Source organism: Triticum urartu, chromosome 7A (genome assembly GCF_056163025.1).
Source record: "Triticum urartu cultivar PI428250 chromosome 7A, HENAU_Tu73, whole genome shotgun sequence".
Lineage (NCBI taxonomy): Eukaryota > Viridiplantae > Streptophyta > Magnoliopsida > Poales > Poaceae > Triticum > Triticum urartu.
This window is the reverse complement of record NC_141879.1, coordinates 733,485,957-733,513,911: the sequence shown is the minus strand read 5'-3', so window position 1 is coordinate 733,513,911 and position 27,955 is coordinate 733,485,957. Positions and strand designations below refer to the sequence as shown.

Sequence of the window (27,955 nt, the reverse complement as noted above, 5' to 3'; positions counted from 1 at the left end):
AAATACTAAAAAACACAGCCACAGTAACCCGCTCACTAACGAACTCCGGTAGCTACAGATGCTATATGGGTGGTGAGTCCGGCCAGTCAGAGGGCGCCTGTGCGTCCGGCCGCCTATTTGACGTGATTGGCTTTTGGAACCTCGCACCAGGAGTGTTTTGGTTTCAAAAACCAAAAGAAAAAAAATAGTGTTAATAATTTATTTGTCCAGTGCAGGCAATTCTAACGGGTTGCTGTTGATGCCACAACTCGTCGAGTGAGGAATCTTGGAGATTTTATTGAAAATTTTGAAAACCATACTGCAAAGTTTCAAAAATTCTGCAACAGACTATATGTTCATATGGATGTATTAGTTCTACAAGCGTATACAACTTTACGATGAAATAGGGTGATACATGAAAGATAAATCCATGGATTTTTAATAGTGAACAGCAGGTGCGTACTGGTCACCGTTTTTAAAATCATGAATTTGTCTTTTTTTGTATAGTTCTCAAGTTCATGTATATCATCATAAAACTTTCGATAAATATAGTACACATTCATATGAAAATGTCTATATTTTTCATAATTTGTCGAAACATTGAGTGTGATGTATTATTGTTATTATTATTTTCGAAAAGGAGATATATGGAGCAGCTCTAAAATGGTTTTATGCAACTTGCCATCTTTCTTTTCCGCTTCCTTTTGCATCTCTGTGATCCGTATTTCCATTATGTGAATAATGGAAAGGTATTCGCTTGGTTGAAGAAAAAACAGGAAAAGAGTTTCAAATAGTTTGCCATGGATCATGTATTTTTGACCAAATTGATGTTCAAAGTTTTTGTTTGCGAAAATAACTTGAATCAATTATAAATGTTCACAAGAAGTACAAAAGCATCACAAATATAATAAAAATTATATCAAGACACCTAAACCACCGAATGACCACTACAACCCCCAAAGTACCAGGAGTCCAGGAAGCCACGTAAATAGAGATAAGTGTATTTTTTTTTAGAATGGAGCCTGACTTTGAAAAGCCATCAACCGGTCAGGAGTACAAGAGCAGACCAACAACAAATTAACAGCTAAAAGATACAAGGGAGAAAAAGGAGCAGCTTACTACGCTACACCTACAACCAGCGAACAGAAAAATACATTGAAGAGCAGCTAATTGAGGATAAGCCCACTACACAGATGTCCTGAAACGACTACGAAAGAAGCCATGAGGATCTGCAACCGCCAGAAGTGGTCGGGCACATGACTGAAATCCGGAGCTGGAGATGACACAACACATGCCTTCTCTAACACCGAAGGGGGTCCCTTCCCCTTGCCTAGGCTCGAAGGCGCCGCACCGTCGAAGTGTAGAGACGCTCACCTAAGAGCTAAACATAGGTTGGACTCGAGTCCGGGCCAGCAATGGATCACAACCAACATCACACCGGAGCACACACACACCAGCTGCACCGCAGGCGCCCAGAAAGACCGATGGAAGAGGGAAAGCTGCAGGGAGCGTCGCCGAAAGGAAAAAGCTGCCGAGCCACATGGCGAAGATTAGGACCAAGGAACACATGAACCAGCCGAATCGGCACCTATGGTGCTGCTGCTACCGGGAAGGGGAACCCGATCCCCTTCCGCCCAGGAGCACACACACACCAGCTGCACCGCAGGCGCCCAGGAAGACCGATGGAAGAGGGAAAGCTGCTGGGAGCGTCGCCGAAAGGAAAAAGCTGCCGAGCCACATGGCGAAGATTAGGACCAAGGAACACATGAACCAGCCGAATCGGCACCTATGGTGCTGCTGCTGCCGGGAAGGGGAACCCGATCCCCTTCCGCCCAGGCTCGAGGGCACCGAACCGCCGGGACACTGCAACACCACCGCAGAGCAACTTGTGGCTGGGTCGCCACAGGCTCCACAAACACCAGACGCCCCCTGCAACTGCCACACACCGCCAAAGCACCAAACTTTCCCAGACGGTGCCTCCAAGGATGACACGACGCACCAGGTGCCGCCGCCGCCCATCCCAAGCCGGGATTCGAGCTTTCGCATGGGAAGCATGGCCGGGGTGTGGAGGAGAGCCCACGGCTGCGACTCCAACAAGCAGAACGACGCAAAAGGGCGCCGCTGCGACCGTGTTGGGAATACCAACCGGGGTTTCCACTGGGCTCGTCCAGCACTACCAGCTTAGGGAGCACCCCACGGAGGGAGAGCAGAGAGAGGAAGGGAAAACTTGTTCTTCAGATCTGGAGCAGAGGAGGGGGAACCCCACCTCACCGCGACCACTGCCCGCCAGGGCCTCGCTGCCCGAGCAGCCGAGGGGGCCGGCCCGCATCTCCCGCGCGCGCCGCTAGCCGAAGACGGTGCCGCCTCACCGACCGGGCCGCCGCCTAAGCTCCGGGGTCCTTCGCCAGCGAGCGAAGCAACGAAATCCCCGCCATCACCGTCATCGGCAATTCGGCAGTCGCCCACCCCGACGACTCCCTCCGATGACGACAGGGGAGGAGTGGAGGGGGCGGCGCCTAGGGAAACCCTATGGGCTCTCGGGTCGCCCTGGGGAGGACGACGCGAGGGGAGGGAGTGCTTTCTCTCCCAAAACCTGAATGTTTTCGGGATAAGTGTATAGTACAAATCTTTTGTCAATCTCGTTTGTGAAGTGAAATTACGATGACACTGAAATTTGTGGCAAGCATCAAAGCTTTCGTAATTATAATTCAATACTATGAATCATAAAATGCAAAACGTTGGTGTGTGCCAAATATATTGCAGTAATCCTTTTACACTGAGATGAGATCACTGCACGGCAGGAGGCTTAATTAAGCTCCAGTTATTGATTATAATCTAAACGAATAATCTAAATCTCTGAATTAATCTTGTGTGTGTATACTGTATGACAATGTGAAACTAAATTGCTGGCGTGTGGATGTTGAGCAGGGAGACCCTGGTGCGCACGAGGCTGCGGAACACCTTCTCGCTCTCGCTCTCCAGCTCGCCCACGCACTCCTCCAGCTCCAGCAGCCTCGCTGCCGCGTCCCTGTGCGTGTCCTCGCCGGCGGGTGCAGGCCTCTTGCCGCCCACCAGCGCCAGCCGCGGCTTGGGCGAGCTGGCAGAGGAGGACGCCAGCGCCGTGGCCGCGGCGGCGTCGGCCAGGGCGGCGACCTGGAGGAATACGGACGCGGACGCGGCCGCCGTGTCGCCCACGGCCCGGGCCACGGTGCGCGCCACGTCGAGACCCGACGCGGCGGAGGCGGAGGCAGGGTGGGTTGGCGCGTGCACACACTTAGCGACTGCGGCGGCTAGGCCGGCGAGGTCTTTGGATGCGCGGCGCTGCGCGCGGGCCGCGGAGGCGAGCTTGGCGGGGTCGCGGCGGCGCACGGCGGCGCGGAGCTCGGCGGCATGGCCGCGGAGCGCGAGCAGGGCGGCCAGGAAGGAGCCGTAGGCGTCGGCGAGGGCGAGGAAGCCGTCAAGCAAGGCGTCGGCCGGCGCGAGGGCCAGTGGCAGGTACGAGTGCTCCAGCAGCTCGTCGAGCACGCAGAGGAGCGCGCGGACGTGGGCGAGCGCCAGCGGGTTCTGGCCCGGGTCGGAGGTCCAGGACCGGAGCGCGCGCAGCTGGTCGTCGACGTGGGTCAGCAGCGGGTTCCTCTGGGTCGGCACGCTCGCCGACCGCACGTGCCCGCCCGCCCTGCCGCTGCCAGCGCTCATCATCATCATCGTCGGCGCCATTGTCGATGGATCGTCTAGCTAGCTAGCTTTCGTCTTGTGATGTTGGAATAGCACTGGCAGAAAGGTCGATCGATGAGTGGGAAAGTGTGCTCGTGCGGGGTATATATAGGCCGCCGGCCATGGTACGGTCGGCGTCCGGAGTAGATGAGGTGTCGTGCTCGTGGCGATTGTGGGGGACGCCATGCACACGGAAGCTTCGGTGAAGATGAAGTGGACGTACGGCCACATGCAGTACAAGGTGTACATACGCGTGCGCGCGCAGGCATATGCATGCATGCATGCAGGGGCACACGATCGGCCTCCACGTGCAGATGCAGCCAGCCTGCAGCCCGCGTTGCAGCGAAGGGACGGGGTGGTCTGCTCCGCGCATGCATGGGGTACCCCGGGGGCCGTCCGATCTTGCGCCAACGGCATGGAGGCCGTCGCACGATCCAGATCTCTCCGAGCTGAGAATCTGAGCTGAGATCGAGAGGGCCGACGACTTTGGTGAAGACGACAACGTCGGAGATGCCTGCTATGCTGGCGGGCACCATGCCAGCTACGGATGTCGCGGCGCTGCCGGTGAGCGGTCCGCCGGGCGACGACGACGCTTACAATAATCGGCACGAGCGAATCTCTCCGATCACAAATCGGGCGACGATGGGTACATTTGCGTGCCTGGGGAAGCTTACAGGCCATGGACATGGAGGTGGCTGACCTACTCGCTGTGTCTTGCTTGTCCGATCCACACTTGAACAGCCTGTCTCCTCTAGGTCAGATCATGGCTACATCGCTCGACCTTCCGGCCTCACAATGTCCACGGCGACGGAACATGACAGGTCCTCAAGCTCGCCATGCGTGTGCAAGTGCAAATCTCATGGCCGTGACAACCCAACCGATCCATTGATGCACATTCATCGTACATGCATGCCTGGTGCTTCATCCAGTTGCCATTGATTAACTGAGCAACTTGATGAGTACACGAGCTTGATTAGCTAGTGTACTATTACTACATTCGTAGGACATGCTTAATTTGATCCAGTTGCGGTTAATTAACGAAGCTAGCTGAGTTAATATACTCCAACTAGCTTGATTAGATACTACTACCACTTGAACACTTGAGAGCCTCGATCACTGCATCACTTGGGTAGAATTAAATATTGCAACTACCTAGCTAGCAAGAGCAGAGCTTAGATGTAGTGTTGGCCGTGCTGTTTAGATTAACTGCTACTCGAGATTGTTAGATTGACAGTGTTGATTAGCTACCATACCCTAGGCCGACCGAGACTATTAAGCGCCGCAAAACGATGTACGGTAGACAATATATCGATTGAACAAGTCTTCTTCGCTCGTCTTGGAGAAATTCTTCAAGTCGATAATGTAGGTTGCCCGGGGTGAAAACCACTCTATTGGTCCTCGCTGGTTGAATCCGCCGCGGACAATGCAAAGCCGTATGCCTTGATGGAGGTATCACCTGATCTATAACTCATCGCTAGGAGAGGATTGGCAGAAATTGTTCAGTACAATGTCCACACACGCATCACCATCTTATCAAGAGATATACACACTACTGGCATTGTCAAAGCTAGTCAAGTGATGAACGGTATGCACGCGATCCTGAATTTAGAGTACCAAAAATTAAATATATTTGTGTCAACTCATCGAGCAATACTACAGACATATGCAAGACCAATTTTCTTTCCCCTTCATGTTTACATGCAGAGTTAATATTTGTGTGCAATGATAAGTACATATCTTTGTGAACTTTTGTGATAGCTCAACTGGCATAGAGATAATTTGATCTAGTTTATCAGTGTCAGAAAACCTCCTAACACTAGGTCGGGTACCCTAGGTAGACCGTAGATTAAACTAGCAAAGACTGCAAACTGTTAGACTTTGACTCAATAATTTGGATCAAGTTAACTAGCAACTAGAAAGGCTAGACCTTAGACTTGCTGTTTAGATTCCAAGTGTCGTGGTTGACCACAGTGCCGATTAGCTGTAACAACGGCCAGGTCCATACTCAGTAGACTGATCCAGATTAGTTATTGTGAATATTGACCTAGTTCAACTTGTCAGCACAATGTTCATCACAGGTTACAGTATGATCAGTATCATTTTGGCAAGAATTGGACATATTAGTGCTATTGTCCAAACCCAACATTTCCCTCTCTGTACAAATTAATTTGTTCTCTGTTTATAACTAGACCGAATATATTTCTGTGCAATCTTTCTGGCTGTGACAACTCAACCAGTACATATTCTGAATTTCTGACACAATTGTGATTTGTTAACGACACAATTAATATAGTTTATTAATTAGTGTCAGAAAACTGTGTTTTACACTACTAGGGAAAACCTTATACACAAAATTTTAGCAGTAGCGCGTGTTAAAAAAGCACGCTGGTGCTAAGTAGCAGTAGCGCGCTGATGTAAACGGTGCTACAGATACAGTTATAGCAGTAGCGCGCCTGAAGATAAAAGAGCTACTACTAAAATTCCCACGGCTTAGCCGATAGGCTACACATAGTAGTAGCGATCTACGTCAAACCGCGCTACCGCTACTTGCTTTGTAGCAGCGCGTTTACACTGAAAGGCGCTACTGCTAAAGGAAATAAAATTGAATGGAAAGCAAATAGAAAAGTAAATGAAAATGAAAGAAATAGAAAAAGGTGAAAGGAAAAAAAATAAAATGTAAAGAAAAATAAATGAAAAAGGGGAAAAAAGAGAAAGGAATAGCAGTAGCGCGTATCGAGGAACGCGTTCTAGCTAGCTTAGTAGTAGCGCACTTCCTGGAACGCGCTACTGCTACTTCTGACTTGACCGCGCGGTTCGTTCTTCCCCACGGCCACTTCCCCCAAATCCAACTCCTCCGCTGTAGCCGCCGCCGTTGCCCGTCGGCCGCCGCGCGCTCTCTCCCGTCGCTCTCCGCACACCCTCGACACCGCCCCCGACCCCGGATTCGAAGCCGCCCCTGACCCCGACCTCGACGCCGCCCCCGCCCCCGATGCCGACGCCGCCCTCCGCCCTCCGCCGCGCGCCCGAGCCCCGACCCCGACCTCAACGCCGCCTGCCCCTCCCTCGCCGCAGGCACCCGAGGTGAGCACACCTGCTCCTCCCCCTCCCCTACCTCTGCCTAGCGTTCTTCAAATTTTAGTTGCATCAAATTAGTTAGGGTTCAACTATGGGTGGAAATGAATCGGATGCGGGTGTTATCGGATACGGATGCGGCTCGGTTGTTTTCTTAGATGATGAATAAACACTATTGTAATTCATAATAAAACGAGTAAAATTTGACCACTTATTTCACTTTTAAGTTGGATAATTGGAATATTTGCTACCACTTTCCACCCCTAGGTTCATCAAATTAGATGGTAATTAGGGCAGTAGTTCCTAGGTACTAATTAGTTAGTAAGAACTAGGTACTAATTAGGTACTAGTTTTTATTTTTATTTATAGTAAGTTTATTTTTAATAAGAACTAGTTGAATTAATAGAACTAGTTGAACATGTCACATTTGATGTTATTTTTTTAGTTAAAGCAATTTTTCCCGCATCCTCTTCGTCGACTCGGCAGAGGACACCTACTTGACCAGATGGGCCATGTTCGGGACTGGGCTCCGCCGGGCTGGTACTGGGAGGCGCTACCTACCGGGGGGCGCAACTTGGTGAGGAGCCAGCCCATCGTTGACCCGAACCTTTTTTGGTGGCGGTCGCGTGGGCCAGTGACGGTGCAGAGGCTTGAGGACCCCGCGGAGGTGGTACGTCACCGTGTCAGCGAGGAGGACGCGCACGTCCGTCGCTACTTGTTTGCGTTGGAGCACAGGTTCTCCAATACCTGGCAGGTTCTCCAGGGATCTCACTGGAGCTGTGATCCTGTGATGGTTCCTTCTCTTTGGGTGTCCACCGCCCGCGCTGATACCCGTCGTGCGCTATGGTTTTAGTTGTATTAGTGATGTTATATGTATAATACTATTCGGGATGTATTAGTGTTAATATTCGACGATGTACGGACGCATGAGATGATTTACTTTTGCTTATTGAATGCATGCTAATTTGAATACTTATTTATTTTACGATTTGGTTTTGCTTATTGAATGCTCATCTCAATATGAGTCCTATAAGATATTTTGAAATGTATATCTTGTGTTGCTCAAATAGGATATGTGCTTGCTCAAGTGGCCGTTTATGTTTGCAGGTTACACCTCCGAGTGGCCTATATTTTGCCGGAGTGTTGATTTATTTTTGTTCCGACAAATTTCAGGCGCTCAATATGTCCTATTTTAGCAAAGGTCATGCTGGATTTTTACATGAATTTTGGCATGACTTGTGCCAGAATATGTAGGAAATATCGAGTGCCCCGGATTTGTGTGTTGAGTATCCTGGTAGTTGTCTTCGATCGATTTTCAATTAATGTTTCAACTATGAACACAGAAAATGTCTGACGACGAAAAGGATTTCGGTATTTGCAAATACTCCGAAGACGAGCGCGGCCTGTGCGACGGAATCTTCCTAGATGATGATAGGCGCTTCAGCATCAAGCTGGATGAGAACTTCGAAGTGGATACAGTAAGTCATAAGACAAGTCTTTTTTCGTAATTAAGCATGACATCTGCTTCATTTGCTTCAACTTATAATTTAATTTTTTACTATTGTACTAGCGTATCCCCTGCCATGCAAGAGTTTTTGTCTTGGATAAGATAAGTTTCAGTCGTATGAAAACTACTATGAAGGTAAAGAGAGTTTACTTGAAGAACGAGCATGGTTGTATTTTCCACGCAAAATTATACAACACAGACACCTACACCTATTTTGGATGCAAAACTTGGCAAGCACACTATGCAAGACTTATGCATTTGAGCCTGATATGGTTATCACCTTTGATATTCGTTCGGAAGATGATATTGAAGGTAATATCGACATCTGGGTCGATGTGCAGACGCCTCCAGTTATACCATTATGTGAGTTTCTCAACCATATTTATGTCTTTGATATTGTTTATTCAAAAATAGTTGACAACTAATTTCTATTGACAACTTATTTCCGTTCAAGCAAACATGTCCAGCGCTTGGTAGACAGGACCTACTACTGTCCTGGGGCTGAACTAAACTGCGAGGAGATAAGTCATTATGTTTCATGACTTGAGGATCTTCATACTGTCAAGACAAATTATTTTTCTGGACTTAAAAATCTTAGTACTCAAAACGTGCGACCAATAGTGTTTGTACTGAACTACAGTCACATCTATTTAGGAAAGATGGTAAGTTTTTTACTATTTGTCCTCAGTGCATCTTTTGCATACATTATTTTTTAAGCTAAACTTCATTGCTAAGTATGTTACTATACGATGTTCTTCAACAAGGACTCCCGATGAATGTTGTGCCTCATTGGATCGAGACTAAAGGTCGCATGAGAATTGTTAGCTTACGGCCAAGATATCCTACAATGCACTTTAGTGCATTCAGGATTTCTAATAGCGAGGAATGCATAATAGTGAAAGACTGGAGCAAAATTGCGAACGATCGCAGAGAAGTACTAGGGGGCAGCAATCAGAAGCGCATCCCACGATTAGGAGGCAGGTTCATCTACATGCTCCAACTTGATGAAGCAGGAGTGCTACACATGTTTTATGTTATTTTACCTAAGAGAGAGCAGCAGGAGTGATTAGCTAGCTAGAAATGAGTTTGAAGATGATGATGTGCTACACTATGACTATGATGATTAAATAGCTAGCGTTGGTGGTAATGACTTTGATGATTATTATTAGCTAGTGTTGGTGGTGATTAGATAGCTATCGCAGCTAGTGTTGATGGTGATTAGCTAGCTAGAATGAGTTTGAAGATGATGATGTGCTACACTATGACTATGATGATTAAATAACTACTGTTGGTGGTAATGACTATGATGATGATTAAATAGCTTGTAAATACACTCAAAATGATATAAACCTCATAATTGGTATTGTACCAAAATTTGTATAACGGCGTATAAATACACTCAAAATAAAAAAAATAAAAAAAGAATACTAGTAGCGATGGATAGTAAACACGCTGCTACTAGCTAGATTAGCAGCAGCGCGGGAGAGAACAAATGCTGCGGCTATGTGTCTTAGCAGTAGCGCATGTCGCACGCGCTACTGCTAAGTAATAGCCGTGGCGCCTTATTAGTAGCACGGTGTCCCGCGCTACTAGTGGGCATTAAACCCGCGCTACTACTAGGGTTTTCCCTAGTAGTGTTAGTAATGTTGTACATGTTTGCGCCCAGATCGGGGAAGGCTAGGTAGACTCTAGATCAACATAGCAAGATTAGAGCTTCAAGACCGACTTTCTTTGGTGTTAAGATTCCTAGCATCCCATTTGAATTTGTTGATTAGCAGCGATTCTAAAGTCAATTAAGCGAAACAGGTCCACCACACCGCAGTTAAAAACATACTATGTTTGTATCAAATTACCCCTTCTTGGACTAATTAGTCTGTTTGCTTTGAGGGTGTGAATGTGTGATCAAGTTTACCACAAGAACAGAGCTGTGAGTAAATTAGGAATTTCTCTCATAATTGTACAAGTGAAATAAATAAATAAACGTATGCATATTGCCCGCAAAATAAAATAAAATAAGTATATGCATATTTATTGAAGTATAACTAACCTTGTAAGCGGTTTATACAATCATGCATAATGTGTGCTTTATGTTGCATTTATCCATTTTATTCATATCTTAGAAGTTTATGAACATTTACTCTTTTCCAGATTCTCACAAAAAGTGTAATGGTGCTAATCTCTGTATATTTGTAAACAAAAAATTCTGCATGCATATGAGCTTGTTATGGTCGTGGTAATAATCTCTATTTTTCTTGTCACTTAACTGAGCTTAAACTTTTCATATTCTTTACTGGGGCTTGTGATTTATTTATGGTTTTATGGCCAATGGTGGATTTACTCAGAATAGCGAAATTGTCTCAATATGATTGGATTGAGCCCACAAAATTTTCTTTCTTTGTAATTGAATTTGACTACAAAGATGTAAAAGGTTACATGTTTGTACCGAAAGATAACTCATATGGCACCGATATCTTCGTTAATAAAGTAATTACCCACAGATAGGTAGGTAACCATTAATTATTGGTAGTTTGATAATTACCCCTTCCACATCAAAAACTATATTCAAATCAAACTTTGAACAAATTTTGGACACAATAAAGTCACTGGAGTAATTTAACCTAGTAATGACTACACAAACTAAGGAATCATTCTAATGAATCATAAATTATACACAACGCATGCTATGATTTATTGGTTACAAAATAATTATAATAATAGAAAATTAAGTAAAAGAATAGGGAAAGTTTATAAATCAAGTACACTAGTTTCCCCATAATAAACTTATTATTATGTTTCCTATATAGGTTGAGTGGTGCCTTAGATATACATATGTGTGATCATACTATTCATATAAAAGGAATGCTTATTGTTTCAGTGGCCTTCGCTGGGCTTGAATTTCATCATGAGAGAATAATAAATACTATTATGTTCTCTTATGCATTATTTTCACTAAACTTTAGTTTACTAAATTTATCAATAATATCTCAATAGAAGATTCAAGAGTGACTGGATGACCGCCCTTACTAACACAAACTAACTTAGTATGCAATGGTATGAACTGGTAATAATTTCAAATGGTGGTCCCAGGTAAACTTTTAGATGGCATGAATTATCATGTAGAAAGACATGCAAATAGGTTAGTGTTACAATTAATTTAGTAAATTGAGTCAACGATATTTAGATATATAGTAATTACATTTTTTGGGTAGAAATACCGAGTACAATGCAGATGCTCACACACGCACACCATGGCCACCCCGAGCCTCCCCCCACACACATCATGTTCAGAAGAGTAAACTCGCTGAGCATCAAAATGGGCAAGGTCCTCATGGTCACCATATGTGATGAAAACGTTGCCTTGTATTGAAAGGAAGGCCCGTGTTCACAAGACGAAGACATGTCATCGAATCTAGAGTTTAATCTCTGGTGGCCCGAGCGTACAACAACCCCTCGAACCAATTGCTAACTTAATATAGTTGGCATCAACACATTTTGTTGAACTTGAAGAAACTTTCGAAGAAAACATTTTGTTGTCATTAGTAATGTTTAGATGGCTAGAGTACTTGAATGTTCATCACATAGACAAGGTTGCTTCCTTAATTAGCCACAGAAAAATTTACAAATGTGTCCGACTAAGAGGGGAGCGCCTCTTTAGCACTGAATGAACCAGGTTGCGCAACGACGCAGAGGGTGACTCCCGCATAGGCCCAACCCTGTAAAGTGGTCATTGGGCTCCTGCTCGCTCGATGCACGCTCGCTCGCTGCCACTTGATTTGTGTTTTATTTCTTTCGCCCGCCACTCTTAGAAAAAACAACAAACCATTTTTTCTATTAATTTTTAGAAAAACTTGGTGAAATCATAGAATGTTCACAGATTGTTTTTTTTTTCAAATTTGAGAAAAATATTCACAGATTAAATTTTTTTCATGAATTCTAAAATAATTTCATGGATATGAAAAAAATGTAGAACTGAAAAAACATGTTCACAGGTTTAAAACATGTCCATGGATTTGTTTAAAATGTTCTTGAAATTTGAAAATTGTGGCAAATTTGGAAAAAGTTCATAACTTTCAAAAAAGAGAATGTATGTTTAAAAATTTATGAAATTTAAGAATATTGACAAATTTTAAAAAAAGTTCATGGATTTCATAAAATGTTCACGAATTTCAAATCAAATCACAAATTTGAAAACAGTATTAACTATTCTTATTTGATAATTTAGATAAAAATAAAATAAAATAAAAAACGATGAACTAGAATAAAAACTGGAAAATAAAAAACGGGCAAATGAACATTCTGCAATATTCCCAAAACCAAAAATAACCACCCGGTGTCTTTCCGTTACATGGGCCGGCCAGAAGCGGCATATGCGCGAAATAGGAAAGTACTGACTCTTCCTAAAAAAAAGGAAAGTACCGACTCAGAATATGACCGTTAACAGGGCCGATGAACTTCTTTACGTCGGCCCACATGGTTCCGATTGGAAACTACCATTGCATTATTTCTAGAGGACAAACATGATCCAACCGGCTGGTGGACGATGACGACAGTTAGTATCATTATGAGCACGTGAGAACCCCTCTCTCAGCGTGAAATCTCTCTTTGATTTGCAAATCGCTCAAGGATTGGTACATTCAGTGGCGAAGCCACACTTGAGCTGAGTAGTCAATTGACTACGCAGCTTTTTGCAAAAACAACATACATCAAGTAGAAATCAGGCTAGAAAATCTTATGAATGCATACATCTGACTACCCAACATTCACTTGACCACACATATTAGGATTCCTGGCACCGCCACTGGATACATTTGGGGCGTGTTTGGTTACCGCATCGAACCCAATAACCCCGCGCGGGAAGGAAGAGTTCTGTTTGGTTGCCTGGTTTCACTGGTGGACGTGCATCGCACGCTTCTTAAAACAGCTCAGAGCCTGCCTCGCTGGAAACGCTTGAATCGGCAGTTTCTCGCGTGCCAGGTCGAGGCGAGCGCAAGCGAGTGGGCCCTTGCACGAGTGAAGATGGGAGAGATGCTAGGTGATTACGTGAGGTCTTCTTCAACCTCCAGTAAGCTTTTATGCTTCTGTCTAATCTCCTCCCTCTGATCTACACAACGGTGCTTCGATTCGAGGTAAGCTCTATACGAAAAAGATGCACCTCGATGCTACGGTTCGATTCAGGTGATCGGTTCGTAGTTTCGTCGGCCGTAAGTTCTTAATTTCGTGTTCTCGTTTGGAGCTATTCTGAACGAATTTTGTCAAATTCGTCGTGCATGATCGATCATTTGAAATTTTCTTTGACCAGTAGCCTAATCTCGCAGTTTCTCACAACATTCGTATTGTAAGTTCTTGGTTTCGACGGTCGTAGCTTCATCTCTCTTTGAACAGCAGTCTACTACACTGACGCCGCCATGTCGAGCTTCTTTGACCTTTGCTTAGAGCACTCCTATTCGTCCCTCTCGACGCCGAAGCCCTTCCCCTTGATCTCCTTGCCCACATCCTACTACACTAGAGTCGTTTCCGGCGTCGCTCATTTCGGCCTACTCTCTGTCGTCCTCCTACTGCACTGACGCTGCACACTGCTTTCTTGTTTCCTCTGCCTTCGTGTACATAGCAGTTCGCCGCGCCGCCGACACTGACGCTGCAAGGGCGTGCACACTGCTTTCTTGTGTCCTCTGCCTCCGTGCACACTACAGTTCGCCGCGCCGCCCACGGGGTCGATCATCTTGGCCTCCTCTCTCTCCCCTACTACACTGGAGTCGTTTCCGGCGTCGATCATCTCGGCCTTCTCTATCGTCCACTGCACTGACGATACCATGGCGCGAGCACTGCATTCTCCTCCTCTGTCGTCTGTCTTTGCATGAGCACCACAACTAGTTCGCCGACGGTGTCGCTCGTCGTGCCGCCGACGGGGTCGCTCGTCCACGACTCCATACTCGTCATGTCGGACACAACACCATGGCCACTATCCACCGTAGTCGCCATGGTCCGGCGCACACTGCATTTCTTCCCCCCCCCCCCCCCCCCTTCCTCTGCTAGCTCTTAATCCTGTGTGCTATGTGCAAGTGCTAGCTCTTAATCATACCCCATGCGAGCAACCAAACAACGTGTAGTTGTATGCGCCGAGACAATGCAGGCAACCAAACAACATGCCAAAGTTGATCCCTTAATGCAAGAAGTTCATATGCAGGCAACCAAACAATTTGCAGATGTCGCATATGAGGTTGTTTTTTCAGAGCTAGGCTGGGTTGAGATGTGTATGCAATGCACTTACTGTTCACTACTGCAACCAAACACGCCCTTGTGTGACTAGGGATTGGCCAAGGGAAGCTTACAACTTTACTCGCTGCATTTTGTTTGTCTGATCCACACTCGAACAGCCTGTCTCCTGTGGATTAGATCATGGCTACATCGCTCGACCTTCTCGCCTCACAGTGTCCACGGCGATGAGACATGACATGTCCCCAAGCTAGCCATGCGTGTGCAAGTGCAAATCTCATGGTCGTGACAACCCAACCGATCTCCATTGATCCACTTGCGAGGTGAATGATTAGCTGAGCAACTGGGTTTATTGGGCAACTTAGCTAGTACTACTATATTCATAGTACCACATGCTTAGTTGATCTAGTGGTGGTTAATTAGCATATCTAGTTGTATTCATTAACTAGCTCAATTAGCTAGCTAGTACTACCACTTAAACGCTTGAGAGCCTGGATCAGAGAGCTAGGCAAGTGCATGCCCCAACTTGATCACTTGGACACAATTAACTATAGCAACTACCTAGCTAATCAGTCTAGAGCTTAGATGATGTTTTAGATTAATTCCAAGTTTAGAGCTTAACGGTGTTGATTAGTTGTAAGACCCTAGACCGACCAACACTATTAGGGCGAAACGGCGCACGACCAGTCAATAGATTGATTGACAAAGTCTTTCACCTTTCTTGGATGAACTTGTCTAAATTGAGAACGTATGTTGTCTAGGGGTGAAAACCATTGGACTAGGTCCTCAGTCCTCACTGGTTGAAACCGCCGCCAAAGACGATGGAAATCCGTATCCCTAAATGGAGACATCACCTAATGGATATGCGATCTATCGTTCACCGCTAGGAGAGGACTGGCAAAAATAAAAATAAAATTAAATAATTAAATACAATGTCCATCACACATACAACACCATCTTACCAAGAAATGTACACATTATTGTCTTGTCCATGTCCAAGCTAGTCAAATAGTGATGAACCGTATGCACGATTGGGCACTCCTGAGTTTACACTACCCCAAATTAACTATACTTGTGTCATTTGGTCAATTAAAACTATAAATACATCCAAAACCAAATTGATTGCCCTCTTTTTTTTTACATGTAGAGTTGATATTTGCGTGCAATAATAAGCCATGTCTTTGTGGACTTGTGGTTGTCAGAGCTCAACTGGTACATACTACCCCGTTCTGGTTTATTAGTCTCCTCATATTTATGGTCATATTTTGACCATGATTTTAGCTAATAAAATATAAGTTATATGTAGCGAAAAGAATATCATCGGAAACTATATTCAAATATGTCAACGGTATGTTTTTTTTGACAAGCATTAACATTTTGTTAGTTAAATCTAGGTTAAAATTTGGCACAAAATACAAAGAGGACCAATAAACAACACATAGGTAGTACATACTTTGATGCAGTTTATTACTAATAGAAAAACGCCTAGATCAGGCCAGGGTAAGCTAGGTAGACCGTAGATCAAACTAGCAAAGACTACAAACTGCTAGACTTTGACTCTGTCACTTGGATCAAGTAAACCAACAACTAGTGGTAAGGCTAGACCTTAGACTAGTGTGTAGCTTTGATGTTTAGATTCCAAGTGTCGCATTTGACAGTGCTGATTAGTAGCTGCATAAGAACGTGGCGGCATGTTAATCCAAACAACGGTCAGGTCAATAGATTGATCGCGAAGCTCTCTCGTGTTTTGTTTAGTTTGAGAAGGATGTAAGTTGCACGTTTAACTGTTTTAATTTCAGTCCCATCTAACTTTGACAGCGAAAAAGAGTAGTGGTTGTCTGTCTGACAAGGGCGTAGCCAGAAAATTTCATTATTGTGGTTCACTATGTGGTAAAAAAAGGTTTAAATTCGTTATAATCAGTACATAAGTACAGTACTAATTAGTATTTAAACAGAATGAATATCTGCCCAGGTTAGCAAGAAGGTTCATCACAATATGTACTAAACACAAGGTTCATCACACAAAACATATATATGATTAGTACCATATTAGCAAGAAGTACAAGATCAGATGAAGCAAGTCTAAGAAGGGAAACAACCTCGTCGTTCTATTATATACTCTGTAAAACATGCTTATGTAATTAATTAAAATAAATTCAGGAAATATGTGTATATGATTAATCAAGCAATGCTATAGACATGTGCACAACCTGACTTTTCTCTCTCTTTCTGTTCTCTGTTCATATGTAAAATTGATATTGGTTAGTAATAAGTAAATACCTTTCTGGCTGTGATAGCTCAAGTGGCACATATTGTGATCCAATTGTGATCTAACAATGCAGTTGATATTTTATTAATCAGTGTCAGAAAGCCGTGTTACAGTCATGTTTGTACATGTTTGCGCCTAGATCAGGGAAGGCCAGAGGTAGACTCTAGATCAACCTAGCATGAATAGAGCTGCTAGACCGGTTAGCTTTGGTGTCAAGATTCCTAGTGCCCCTCTGACATTGTTGATTAGCCGCCGATTTCAAAGTCAAATTAAGCGAAACAGATCGACTATATTGACGATGCGGTCAAGAATATATAGGGGTTGTATCGATTTTATCCCTTCTTGGACTAATTAGTTTGTTTGGTTTGAGGGTGTGATGTGTGATCAAGTTGCATATTATAGTTGTTCGACTTACAGGAGACCAAAAGAACAGAGGTGTGAGTAAATTAGGATAATTAGGGGTTGAACATGTATGTAAGTCGGCTTTGCTAATTTGGTGAATCTGCTTCACAATAGCTTGGAATTTTTTTCCTCAAAATTGTACAAATGAAATAAATAAGTGTATGAATATATGCTCATCGAAATACAGTTAACCTTGTATGGTCATTCGGCTTTGATAGACTTCGGGTGTGTTAGATGAGTTGGAACTGGAGATTTGTACCGAAGAAATGTGTCATCTAAGCAAATTTGAACAGAGTGCTCATCATTATGGTCACCCCTATGGTTAGCACAAGGTAAGCTCTACCAAACAACAAAGGGCTCACACAATGCTGAACAGTTTTTGCATCAGTTCAATTTTAGCACAAATTATTTCATTGCTTGGCACTTGCTAGCTGCATCTGTAAATAACAGAATGAGAAATTGAAGACACCTTGTACTATGTTGTCAAACAGAACACTGAACACATGAGCTGTAACAAAATCCTCTTCTCTGTATTGATTTGTTATCTGTATATTATAGATATGGCCTAACTAATTGAGTTTCTCACAGTCAAAAAAAAACTATTTGAGTTTCTTTTCTTTGTACACATGAGTTCCTAGCTACCAGATGGTAGGCGTCATGATGTTGAGCAGTGAAACCCTGGTCTGCACCACGCTCCTGAACACCATGTCGCAGGCGCCGTCGTACTCTTCGAAGCATTGCTCCAGCGCGTGCAGCCTCTCGACGGTCGCCTTGGCAGTCTCCGGAGCGGTGGTGGCCCTCCTGGCGAACGCGGGAATAAAGGTGGAGGTGGCCGTCTTCTTGGAAGATGATGCCGCGAACGACATAGACACAGCGGCGGAGAACACAGCCGCGGAGGCCACGGCGCTTGCAGCGGCCGCCTCCACGAGCGCGTAGGCCATTTCGGCCTCCTCGCCGCTAACAGCGACGAGGTTCGGGCGCGCGCTCTTGGAGAAGATGGCGGCGACGGACGCGGCGAGACGGGCGAGCTCCTTCTCTGCACGACGCTGGGACCTGGCAGCGGACGCGAGCCTCCCGGTGTCTCCCCTGCGCAACGCGGCGCGGGACTCGCTGGCGGCGTATCTGAGCGACAGGAGGCACTCCTGGAAACCCTGGTGCGCGTCGGCGAGGAGAAGGAATGCGTCGAGGAGGCGGTCAGCGGCGTTGCTGGTAGGGTACCGGAGCGCGGCCCCGGACTCCGGGAGGAGGAGGAGGTCCGCGAGGGAGGAGTGGAGCGCCTGGATGGCGGCGAGGCCGGCCGGGAGGGAGGAGGAAGGATCTTGCTGGATCCAGGAACGGACGGCGGCGATGTGGGCGTGGAGGTTGGCGAGGAGCGGGTGGGAGGAGGTGGTGCCGGGGAGGCTGACGGAGCGGACGTGGCGGGGCTTGGAGGTGGACCTCGCCGGCGTGAGAGGGAATGAGATGGAGCGACCGAAGTTGAGAGCCATTCTAGCCCTTGCTGCTGCTTCTTCTCGAGTTTGTTGTTGCTGAGATGTGGTGTGATGCAGAGGGTAGGAGGCCAGGAGGTAGGTAGCTTGGAAAGCGGTGGCTGCACGTGTGGGTGCGCAGCACACAGGAGGAGGAGGCTCGCCGCGTTAAGTCAAAACTCAACGCAACGCCGGCGATGGTATTCGGATCGTCATGCATGTGTGGCTTAGGTGTCAAGTTGGGGAGCGACGAGCTAGTACAGGTGCTGGATACTTGACATGCATGCACGCACGCACGCTCGGTCAAGATATATCACTGCTGGCGCCTCGACATATGATTGGAGTGTTAGAGCGTCTACAACCAGATATGACAAATATGGCCCGTCAAACGCACGTGGATGCGTCCGGGCATGTCCTTGGGCAGTGACCGTGCACTGTTTAAATTAACACAACTGCATCCGAACATCTCATACTAGATTCTCAAATCCATACAAAAACATGTAAACTTAAAAACCTTCGCTACAACTCGTTGGAGATGTTGACAATCTCCATGCCCGGCTAGGGGTACATGGGCGGCAACTGCTGCTCCGACACCTCCGGCTGCTTCGCTCCGGCCTCCTCCTCCTCTATCTCCGAGTCAAGTTCGGCAAAGAGCGCGTCGGATGCTGCCTGCTCCTGCCGGAGGAACTGCCGGTTGGCCTTCACATAGGCCCCATCCTGGATAGACTCCAGGATGGCATGCTCCTCCGCTATCTCCGCGGCTTGGGTGACAGCGAACTCCGCCTCTGCCTCCACCCCCCCCCCCCCCCCCCGCGGATTGCTCCCCGTCCTCCTTCGGACCCGCCACATCCATCGGCTCCGGCAGCGGCTCTCCCTCCTCCTCCGGCTGTTGCTCCTCCTCCTTCGGCTCCAGTGAGCCCAGAGGCAGCCCGACAGCGATGCGGATGGCGCGCCGTGCCTGGATTTCCTCTACGATCTGCCCCCGGCGCTCCAGTGTGAGCATAGCGTCCGTTATGATCAGCTGCCGGACCATGGCGATGCCGGAGAGCATGGGAGAGCGGGGGAGAGGAGGCAGATGGGCTCGGGTGGTGGTGCAAAGAGGAAGGAGATGGATGGGCTAGGGTTGGGGGACGCCATCCGGCTTTGGCCTCGGGCGACGAGCCGAAGCGATGCCACGCGAGGAGACGTCCATCGGACCATCCGGTTTCCGGACGTTTTCGTGTGGGACCCCATCATCAGTTCTACGTGACGGGTGTGTCCGGGCGCCCCATATCCGCCACATATTTGAATTGGATATGAGGGGTGCCGGTTAGCCCGGACGTTCGAGGCCCGTTCAAGATGCCCGTCTCGGTCAAATTTTCGTGACCGGTGAGTGGCCGGATGGGCCGTCGGGCGTTTGAGACCGGTTTAGGGCGCCCAACTGTAGATGCTCAGAAGGCATCTCTGACGGCGATCTACCGTTGGATGGACGGCTGACCAGGTGATCGTCAACTATGTGCAAATCGTGCTGTGGCTCGTTTCGCCTTCTAGTTCGATCCGCCAGGACAGCGCGGATCGCACATGCGGGCACCATTATCTACTTACCGGACATGCGGCTGGTGAGACCACCGAGATCGATGGATGATTCGATGACACCCCCGTGAAAGATTATGTGCGAACTCCCTACTCCCTCGATGGGGAGAGGCATCGGTATATATTGACCATCGGCAAGAGTCTGCCTTGGCGTACAAGGAAAGTACAAGAGGTAGAGAAGGATACAGAGAGAGAGAGATAGGTTGGGATTACATATTTTCTCTAACACCCTCTCTTAATCTCAACTATCCTAAATTAAGATTACTCTTGAACTCTTCGAATGGTCTTGCTGAAAGTGCCTTTGTGAAGCCATCTGCTACTTGGTCCTTGGAGGGAATAAACCGTATCTCAAGTTTCTTTGCTGCAACTCTTTCTCGCACAAAGTGAAAATCAATCTCTATGTGTTTTGTCCTTACATGAAACACTGGATTTGCAGACAAATATGTTGCTCCCAAATTATCACACCATAAGCACGAGATACGATTTTTCTTAACTCCCAACTCATCAAGAAGTGACTCAACCCATATAATTTCAGCAGTTGCATTTGCCAAGGATTTGTACTCTGCTTCTGTGCTCGAACGTGACACAGTGGCTTGCTTTCTAGCACTCCAGGAGATAAGATTGGATCCAAAGAACACTGCAAAACCTCCAGTTGATCTCCTGTCATCACTACATCCTACCTAGTCAGCATCAGATAATGCACTAACAAGAGAGGAATTAGACCTTCTGAAATTAAGTCCTATTCCCATAGTGTGCTTCAAGGTTGTCAGAATTGTGATTTTGAATCGGATCGGAGCTTCGATGGTAGGATCGCAAATCGTAGAATCTTCACTATCAGGATTGTAGAAACGTAGATTCTAAGAACTAAAGTCGTAGAATCATAGGGGTTAGTTTGGATCGTAAAGTCATAGAATCGTCTAACAGAATCGCGATTCTGACAACCTTGGTGTGCTTCACATATCTCACAATTCTCTTGACAGCTGCCCAATGTGCAGAAGTAGGTGCATGAAGGTATTGACAAACTTTGTTGACAGCAAACGAAATATCTGGACGTGTGAGAGTTAAATATTGCAATGCTCCCACAGTAGTCCTATACCTTGTGCTTTCCTCCTCTTGAAGTGGCTCACCTTCATATGCAGAGAGTTTTTCTGAGGAAGATGAAGGTGTAGGAACTGGCTTGCAATTCTTCATTCCCATCCGAGACAGAAGCTCATTGACATATTTTTCCTGACTTAACACAATGCCATCTTGAGTTTTCTTGACTTCAATGCCTAGAAAGAAATGTAAATCACCTAGATCTTTCAAGGAAAACTCTGAGCTCAAATCATGCAAAAGAGCATTAGTGGCATTTTGTGAGGAACTTGCAACTATGATATCATCCACATATATGAGTACAAAAATGACCACTCCTGCCTTGTTATAAATAAACAAGGACGTATCAGCCTTGGAAGCAATAAAACCAAGATATTTCAATTGTAAGCTTAGTCTGGAATACCATGCTCTGAGTGCTTGCTTTAAACCATAAAGTGCTTTACCAAGCTTGAAAACATAATGTGGTATTTTCTTACTCTCATACCCAGGTGGCTGTCTCATAAACACTTCCTCTTCCAGAACACCATGCAGAAACGCGTTCTGTACATCTAGCTGCCTTAGGCTCCATCCTCTGGACACAGCAATAGCTAGCACAAGTCTGATAGTTGCAGCTTTCACAACGGGACTGAATGTGTCCTCATAGTCAATGCCATAACGTTGCTTAAAGCCCTTTGCAACTAGACGTGCCTTATACCTGTCAATGGAGCCATCTGCCCTTTTTTTGATCTTGTACACCCATTTGCAGTCAGTAATATTTTTACCTTTCTGATGTGGTACAAGATGCCAGGTTTTGTTCCTCGTGAGTGCACAATATTCCTCATCCATCGCCTTCTTCCACTTGGGATCATCAAGTGCACTGTTCAACGTTGTTGGTTCTCCTGAAATAGATAGCATCCCATATGGTATAGTTCCATCTTTTCTTATTTTTGGATTTCCACTGGTAGAAAAAGGGCCTATAGTCCCGGTTCGTAAGGGCCTTTAGTCCCGGTTCCTGAACCGGGACTAAAGTGTCAGTACTAATGCCCCGACCCTTTAGTCCCGGTTCAATCCAGAACCGGGACTGATGGGCCTCCAGTGGGCAGTGCGCAGAGCCCAGGCAGGAGACCCTTTGGTCCCGGTTGGTGGCACCAACCGGGACCAATAGGCATCCACGCGTCAGCATTTCTGTGGCTGGGGTTTTTGTTTTTTTTGAAGGGGGGGGTTTGGGGGGTTAATTTAGGTGTTTCATATATTGTGTTAGCTAGCTATAATTAATAGAGAGAAGTGTCCTCTCTTATGTCCGTGCTTGGTCGACGCTACGTACTATACATACGTATAGAGAGGACTAGACACGCTGGCTAGCTAGTAAGCAAACGAAGGAAACAGAAGATTGTCATGAACATATATGCATACAGAGAGAAGTGATATTGACCACCTCTCCTTCTCTGAGAGATTGGTCGAACAACAAGTTCTCGTATATCTATCTGACACTACCGGCTACATATATACAATAATTATCTCTTACAAATATAATCATACGGACTCAGGGTCCACATAGAATTCTCCGTCTTCAGGGATCACGTGGTCAAGAAAGAATGCCGCCAATTCCTCTTGAATTGCTCGCATGCGAGCTGGTGCTAGGAGTTCATCCCACTTCCGAAACATCTAATTTAAAGAAGGGGGTCAATACATATATATATGAATGAATGAAACTCAACACAAATGATGGTAATAAAATAAAATTGTGAATGTTGTTATTTACGTACTTCATATTGTTCGTCAGTGTAGCCCCGCTCACAGGTCGTGTGGCGGATGGACTCGCAAACATAGTATCCACAGAAATCATTCCCTTGTTCCTGCCACAACCACTTTACAAGAAATAGAGGTTAATCAAACTGATAAGCAAGAATGCCAAATGGTATTGATGAAACTAGCGCTTGAATGACTAGTAGATGCGCTTAAAATGCTACTATAGTACTTACTTTCGGGTGTCTAAATTGCAGCTCCTTCGGCAGTCCCGGAGCTTTTCTGGTGAATTTTCTCCAAACCCTGCCGGACAAAGAAAATAATTACTTGATATATCAGGAAATGAACAAAGTTGCTGATATGGTGGATAATGATCGATTTAACTTACTTCTCGAGTATTTGAGCCATGTCTGCATAGTCCTGGGGATCTTTTCGTCTTGAGTCTAAGACGGTTACTAGTCCCTGCTCAAGCTTAATCTCTAGGAGAATATAGTGGAAACTGCACACGCATGCATAACTCATCATTTACATTACTATAACCCTGACTAATATATAAGGGAAACCGAATACGCACAAGACAGTAACACTCACTTGAAGTTGTAAGGAAAGAGTATTATATCTTTGTTTTCATTTATTACCAACGATCGTAGCAAGTTGGCCTCGGTATCTGCGGCATGAAATTTAACCTGAGTTGCATCTATGAGATATGTGTTAATGAACCCAATATCACCGACTTGTCTTTTCTTCAATTCGGCGATCTTCAATCTGCATAACATAGTGAGGATGATTATAAATACATGCAATGAAAGAGCTAAGCTATATAGAGAAACTTAATGACAGAAGTAGTACTACTTACAGACAGTAGCAGGCGACCGTTGTTTTATCGAGGGCCAATTGATTGAAAAACTGATAGAACTCCTCAAATGGAACAGGCAACAGATCAATTCCAATGAGGTCATGCTCCTTTTTAACTTTCACATACAAAGTACTCCTCCCGCGGAGTCTCTGCAGGTTTTCAAGTACCAATCATGCAATCTTCACATCATCGTTGATAGAGATCTTTCATCTTTGACGAGAGGCTTCCCGTACTCATATCTTTGTATCTGCATGTCCATGGGTTCATAATGTACTTCGTCGGGCAGGTAATCTGCAAGATTGCTATAACCGGGCACCATCCTCGGATCATTAGCGACGTTGTGGCTAGGCACCTTGAGCGGGGGGCACGATTGCTTCGCTTGTTCGCCGAGCTGGGCAATTTGTTTCCCAGCTCGTCGTTCTTTCAGCCTTTGATCACTGACAGTACTTCCCGACCGCTCCGCTTCGGCAAATTCCTTTCCAATAATGCGCTCATAGTTTCCTTTCGACGGAGACTTCGATGGTTTTGTCAGGGTAGCCAGAGTGCGCTTCACTTTCACCGGATCTACCTTCTCCTCCGGAGGTGGATGTCTCTTTGCTCTCAACCCTTGAAACCAGTCATCCACTTCGGTTCGCGCGATCTCGGCGTTCTCCTCCGGGGTCCTCTCATATGGTAACTTCTCTGGAGTCTTCAGAGAAGGACCGAATCTGTATGTCCTCCCGCCTCTGGTTGTACTGCTAGACGCCGACCGAGCAGACGGAGCGGTTGTCTTCTTTACTTGCTTAAGAGGCGGAGGAGAAGGACTACGACGTGCCGGAGCAGCTGGAGCGGCGGCAGGTCTCTTTCGCCCTTGCTGACGAGGCGGAGAAGGAGGAGGCTGGCTGCTCGGGCGCGTCGGCGCAGGCGGAGAAGGAGGCGGAGTGCCGCCACGCGCCGGAGAAGGAGCCGGCCGAGGGCCCTGATCGTCACTCGCCGGAGGAGGAGGCGGTGGAGGCGGAGTGCCCTGACTTGCCGGAGGAGGAGGCGCAGGTGTCCAGTTCGGAAGGTTGATGAGCTCCTTCCGCCATAGGCATGGAGTCTTCAGAGCAGACCCAGCCGAGTCTCCCCTTCATCGGTAGGGTGGTCAAGCTGGAGGTCCTCAAATCCCTCCGTTATCTCATCCACCATCACCCTAGCATATCCTTCTGGAATCGGCCGGCAGTGAAAAGTTGCGCCGGGTTCAGTAGGATAAACAGAGCCAACAGCCGCCTTGACCTTCAAATTCATCCATTGCGTCATAAGGTGGCAATTTTGAGACTCCGTTATAGCATCCACGGGATAGCTGGCAGGAGCCGTCAAGGCATGCTCCGGCTGAAGCAGCTCGGTGGAAGCCACGCTGCTTCTGCGCTGAGATGGCGGGGTAGCTTCGGGGGAGGCTTCGGCAGTACGTTTGCTGCGATTTGCTTCTCGTTCCTCTATCGCGTCTACCCTTGCTTGCAGCGCCTGCATTTGGGTCTGCTGCACTTTTTTCCTCCTCTCATGGGATTTGTAACCGTCTGCGTCCGGAAACCCAACCTTCCACGGAATGGAGCCTGGCGTGCCTCGTGTCCGTCCAGGGTGCTCAGGATTCCCGAGGGCCATTGTGAGCTCGTCGTTCTCTCTGTCTGGAAAGAACGCCCCTTCCTGCGCTGCTTCGATATACTGCTTAAGCTTACTAACTGGTATGTCCATTTGATCATTTGTCCAAATGCACTTCCCTGTTACAGGGTCCAAGGTTCCGCCAGCCCCGAAGAACCAAGTCCGGCAACGGTCTGGCCAGTTAATTGTCTCTGGTCCGATCCCTTTATGAACCAGATCATTCTCAGTCTTGGACCACTTATGCCGGGCTACGAGGTAGCCACCTGACCCCGTGCGATGGTGAAGCTTCTTCTTCGCAGCATTTTGCTTGTTTGTCGCCGACATCTTCTTACTCTTTTCCGATGTCTTGTGGGCCACAAATGCGGGCCAGTGATCTCTGATCTTCTCATATCTGCCCTTGAATTCTGGTGTCTCATTATTTTCGACAAACTTATTCAGCTCTTTCTTCCACCTCCTGAATAGTTCTGCCATCCTCTTCATAGCAAAAGACTTGATTAATTTCTCTTTAACTGGGTTCTCTGGATTATCCTCTGGCGGTAGGGTGAAATTTGACTTCAGCTCAGTCCAAAGATCATTTTTCTGCATATCATTGACATAAGACACCTCAGGGTCTTCTGTAGCCGGCTTAAACCATTGCTGGATGCTTATCGGGATCTTGTCCCTAACCAGAACCCCGCACTGAGCAACAAATGCGCTCTTTGTCCTGAGGGGTTCAATAGGTTGGCCGTCGGGCGCGATTGCTATGATCTCAAACTTTTCATCCGAGCTCAACTTTTTCTTCGGGCCTCGTCTCTTTACCGAAGTTGTGCTCGATTCGGAGGGCTAGAAAAAAGAACAAAGACTTAATTAATATGTGTACATACCAAAACAATGAATGCATCAATCAGCTAGTCAGCATAGGCTTAACTAATATATATACCTGGCCGGACTCGGTTCGGTCACCGGAGCCGTCATCACGGTCTCCTTCTTGCACCGGCATTGGGTCACCAGAGCCGTCCTCATGTTCTTCTTCTTGCACCGGCATTAGGTCACCGTAGCCAGCTTGTTCACCCTCTCCTTCCAGACCATCGGTTTCATTGAGAAACAACGAGATGGCATCACTTCCTTCTGCGATTATGTCCCTCAACAACGCTTCTTTTGTTGCTTCGTCTAGGGCGGTGTCCATAGTTTCTACAAATATTTACAACATGGCAATTATTATTCAAACATGACAGATGGATATATTAGTGCCAAACGTAGAACTAGCTACCTAATCATAGTAAGCTATCGGGAGGGGTATATATCGACAACGACGACACTACATCTATCTCCCTCGACGACCCTCGTTCCCGATAAAAAAAAGAGGAAGAAGAAGAAAAAAAAAGAGGAGAAGAAAGAATAGAGGAGAAGAACTCCTCTATTCTTTGTTCTCCTCTTTTTTTTCTTCTTCCTCTTCTTTTTTATCCTCTTCTTCCTCTCATGTTCGAGAGGATCACCGAGGGGTCGGGAGGTTGCCTAGTGTCAAAGGATTCAACAAAACCATGTCTTCATCATTAGGCGAAAGTAACATGTGCATGATGGTACGAAGCTCTTCAAAGTTGTTCTGGAACGGAGTCCCAGATAGGATAATTCGCTTTTTGGTACAAAGTTCAGAAAGAGCCTTCCGAATATCGCTATTTGGAAGGCCTTTGCTGAATTCGTACCAAAAGGCGGATTATTCTATCCGGGACTTCATTCCAGAACAACTTTGCAGAACTTCGTACCAACATGCCCTGGTTACTTCCGGCTAATGATGAAGGCATGGATTTCTTCAATACTTTGACACTAGGAAACCTCTATCGACCCCTCGGCGATCCTCGACCCCTCGAACCCTCGACGACCCTGGAACCCTCGACCCCTAGACGACCCTGCTGGAACCCTCGATCCTCGACCCTATAGAACCCTCGAACCCTCGACCCTGAAACCCTCGACCCTTGACCCCTTAACGACCCTCGACCCTCTACCCTAGTTCCCGACCCTCGACCCCTCGGCGATCCTCGACACCCTCGTTCCCGATAAAAATTAAGAAGAAGAAGAAGAAGAAGTAGAAGAAAATAGAGGAGAAGAAGAAAGGAATAGCTAGAGGAGAAGATCGAAGAAAAAAAAGAAGAAAAAAAAGAGGAGAAGAAGAAAGGAATAGTGGAGAAGAAGAGAAAATAGAATATATTCTATTTTCTCTTCTTCTCCACTATTCCTTTCTTCTTCTCCTCTTCTTTTTCTTCTTTTTTCTTCTTCTTATTTATTTCTCCTCTTCTTTTCCTCTCCTCTTCTTCTTTCTTTCCTCTTCTTATTTTCTTCTTTCCTATCCTTCTTTTTCTAAAATTGTAACTTTTGCATATATAAAACTTTTCTAAAATTGTAACTTTCTATATAAAACTTTCCTATCGGGAGGGGGAGAAGATCGAAGAAAAAAAAGAAGAAAAAAAAGAGGAGAAGAAGAAAGGAATAGAGGA

At 46.3% G+C, this 27,955-nt stretch overlaps 2 protein-coding genes and 1 pseudogene across 2 annotated transcripts; all 3 read right to left on the bottom strand.

The window, feature by feature from the left end:
• Window positions 1-2,722: 2,722 nt before the first annotated feature.
• On the bottom strand, window positions 2,723-3,757 carry LOC147962432 (uncharacterized). The gene has a single exon (XM_087536564.1). It carries the CDS (start codon window positions 3,694-3,696, stop codon window positions 2,878-2,880), a length of 819 nt encoding a protein of 272 aa, XP_087392690.1. The 5' UTR covers window positions 3,697-3,757; the 3' UTR covers window positions 2,723-2,877.
• Window positions 3,758-17,630: 13,873 nt separating this feature from the next.
• On the bottom strand, window positions 17,631-18,979 carry LOC147962431 (uncharacterized). The gene has a single exon (XM_087535847.1). The coding sequence runs from the start codon at window positions 18,641-18,643 to the stop codon at window positions 17,795-17,797; it is 849 nt and encodes a 282-aa protein (XP_087391973.1). The 5' UTR covers window positions 18,644-18,979; the 3' UTR covers window positions 17,631-17,794.
• A 162-nt stretch (window positions 18,980-19,141) lies between these two features.
• Window positions 19,142-19,655, bottom strand: LOC147962430 (uncharacterized; annotated as a pseudogene).
• Window positions 19,656-27,955: the final 8,300 nt, after the last annotated feature.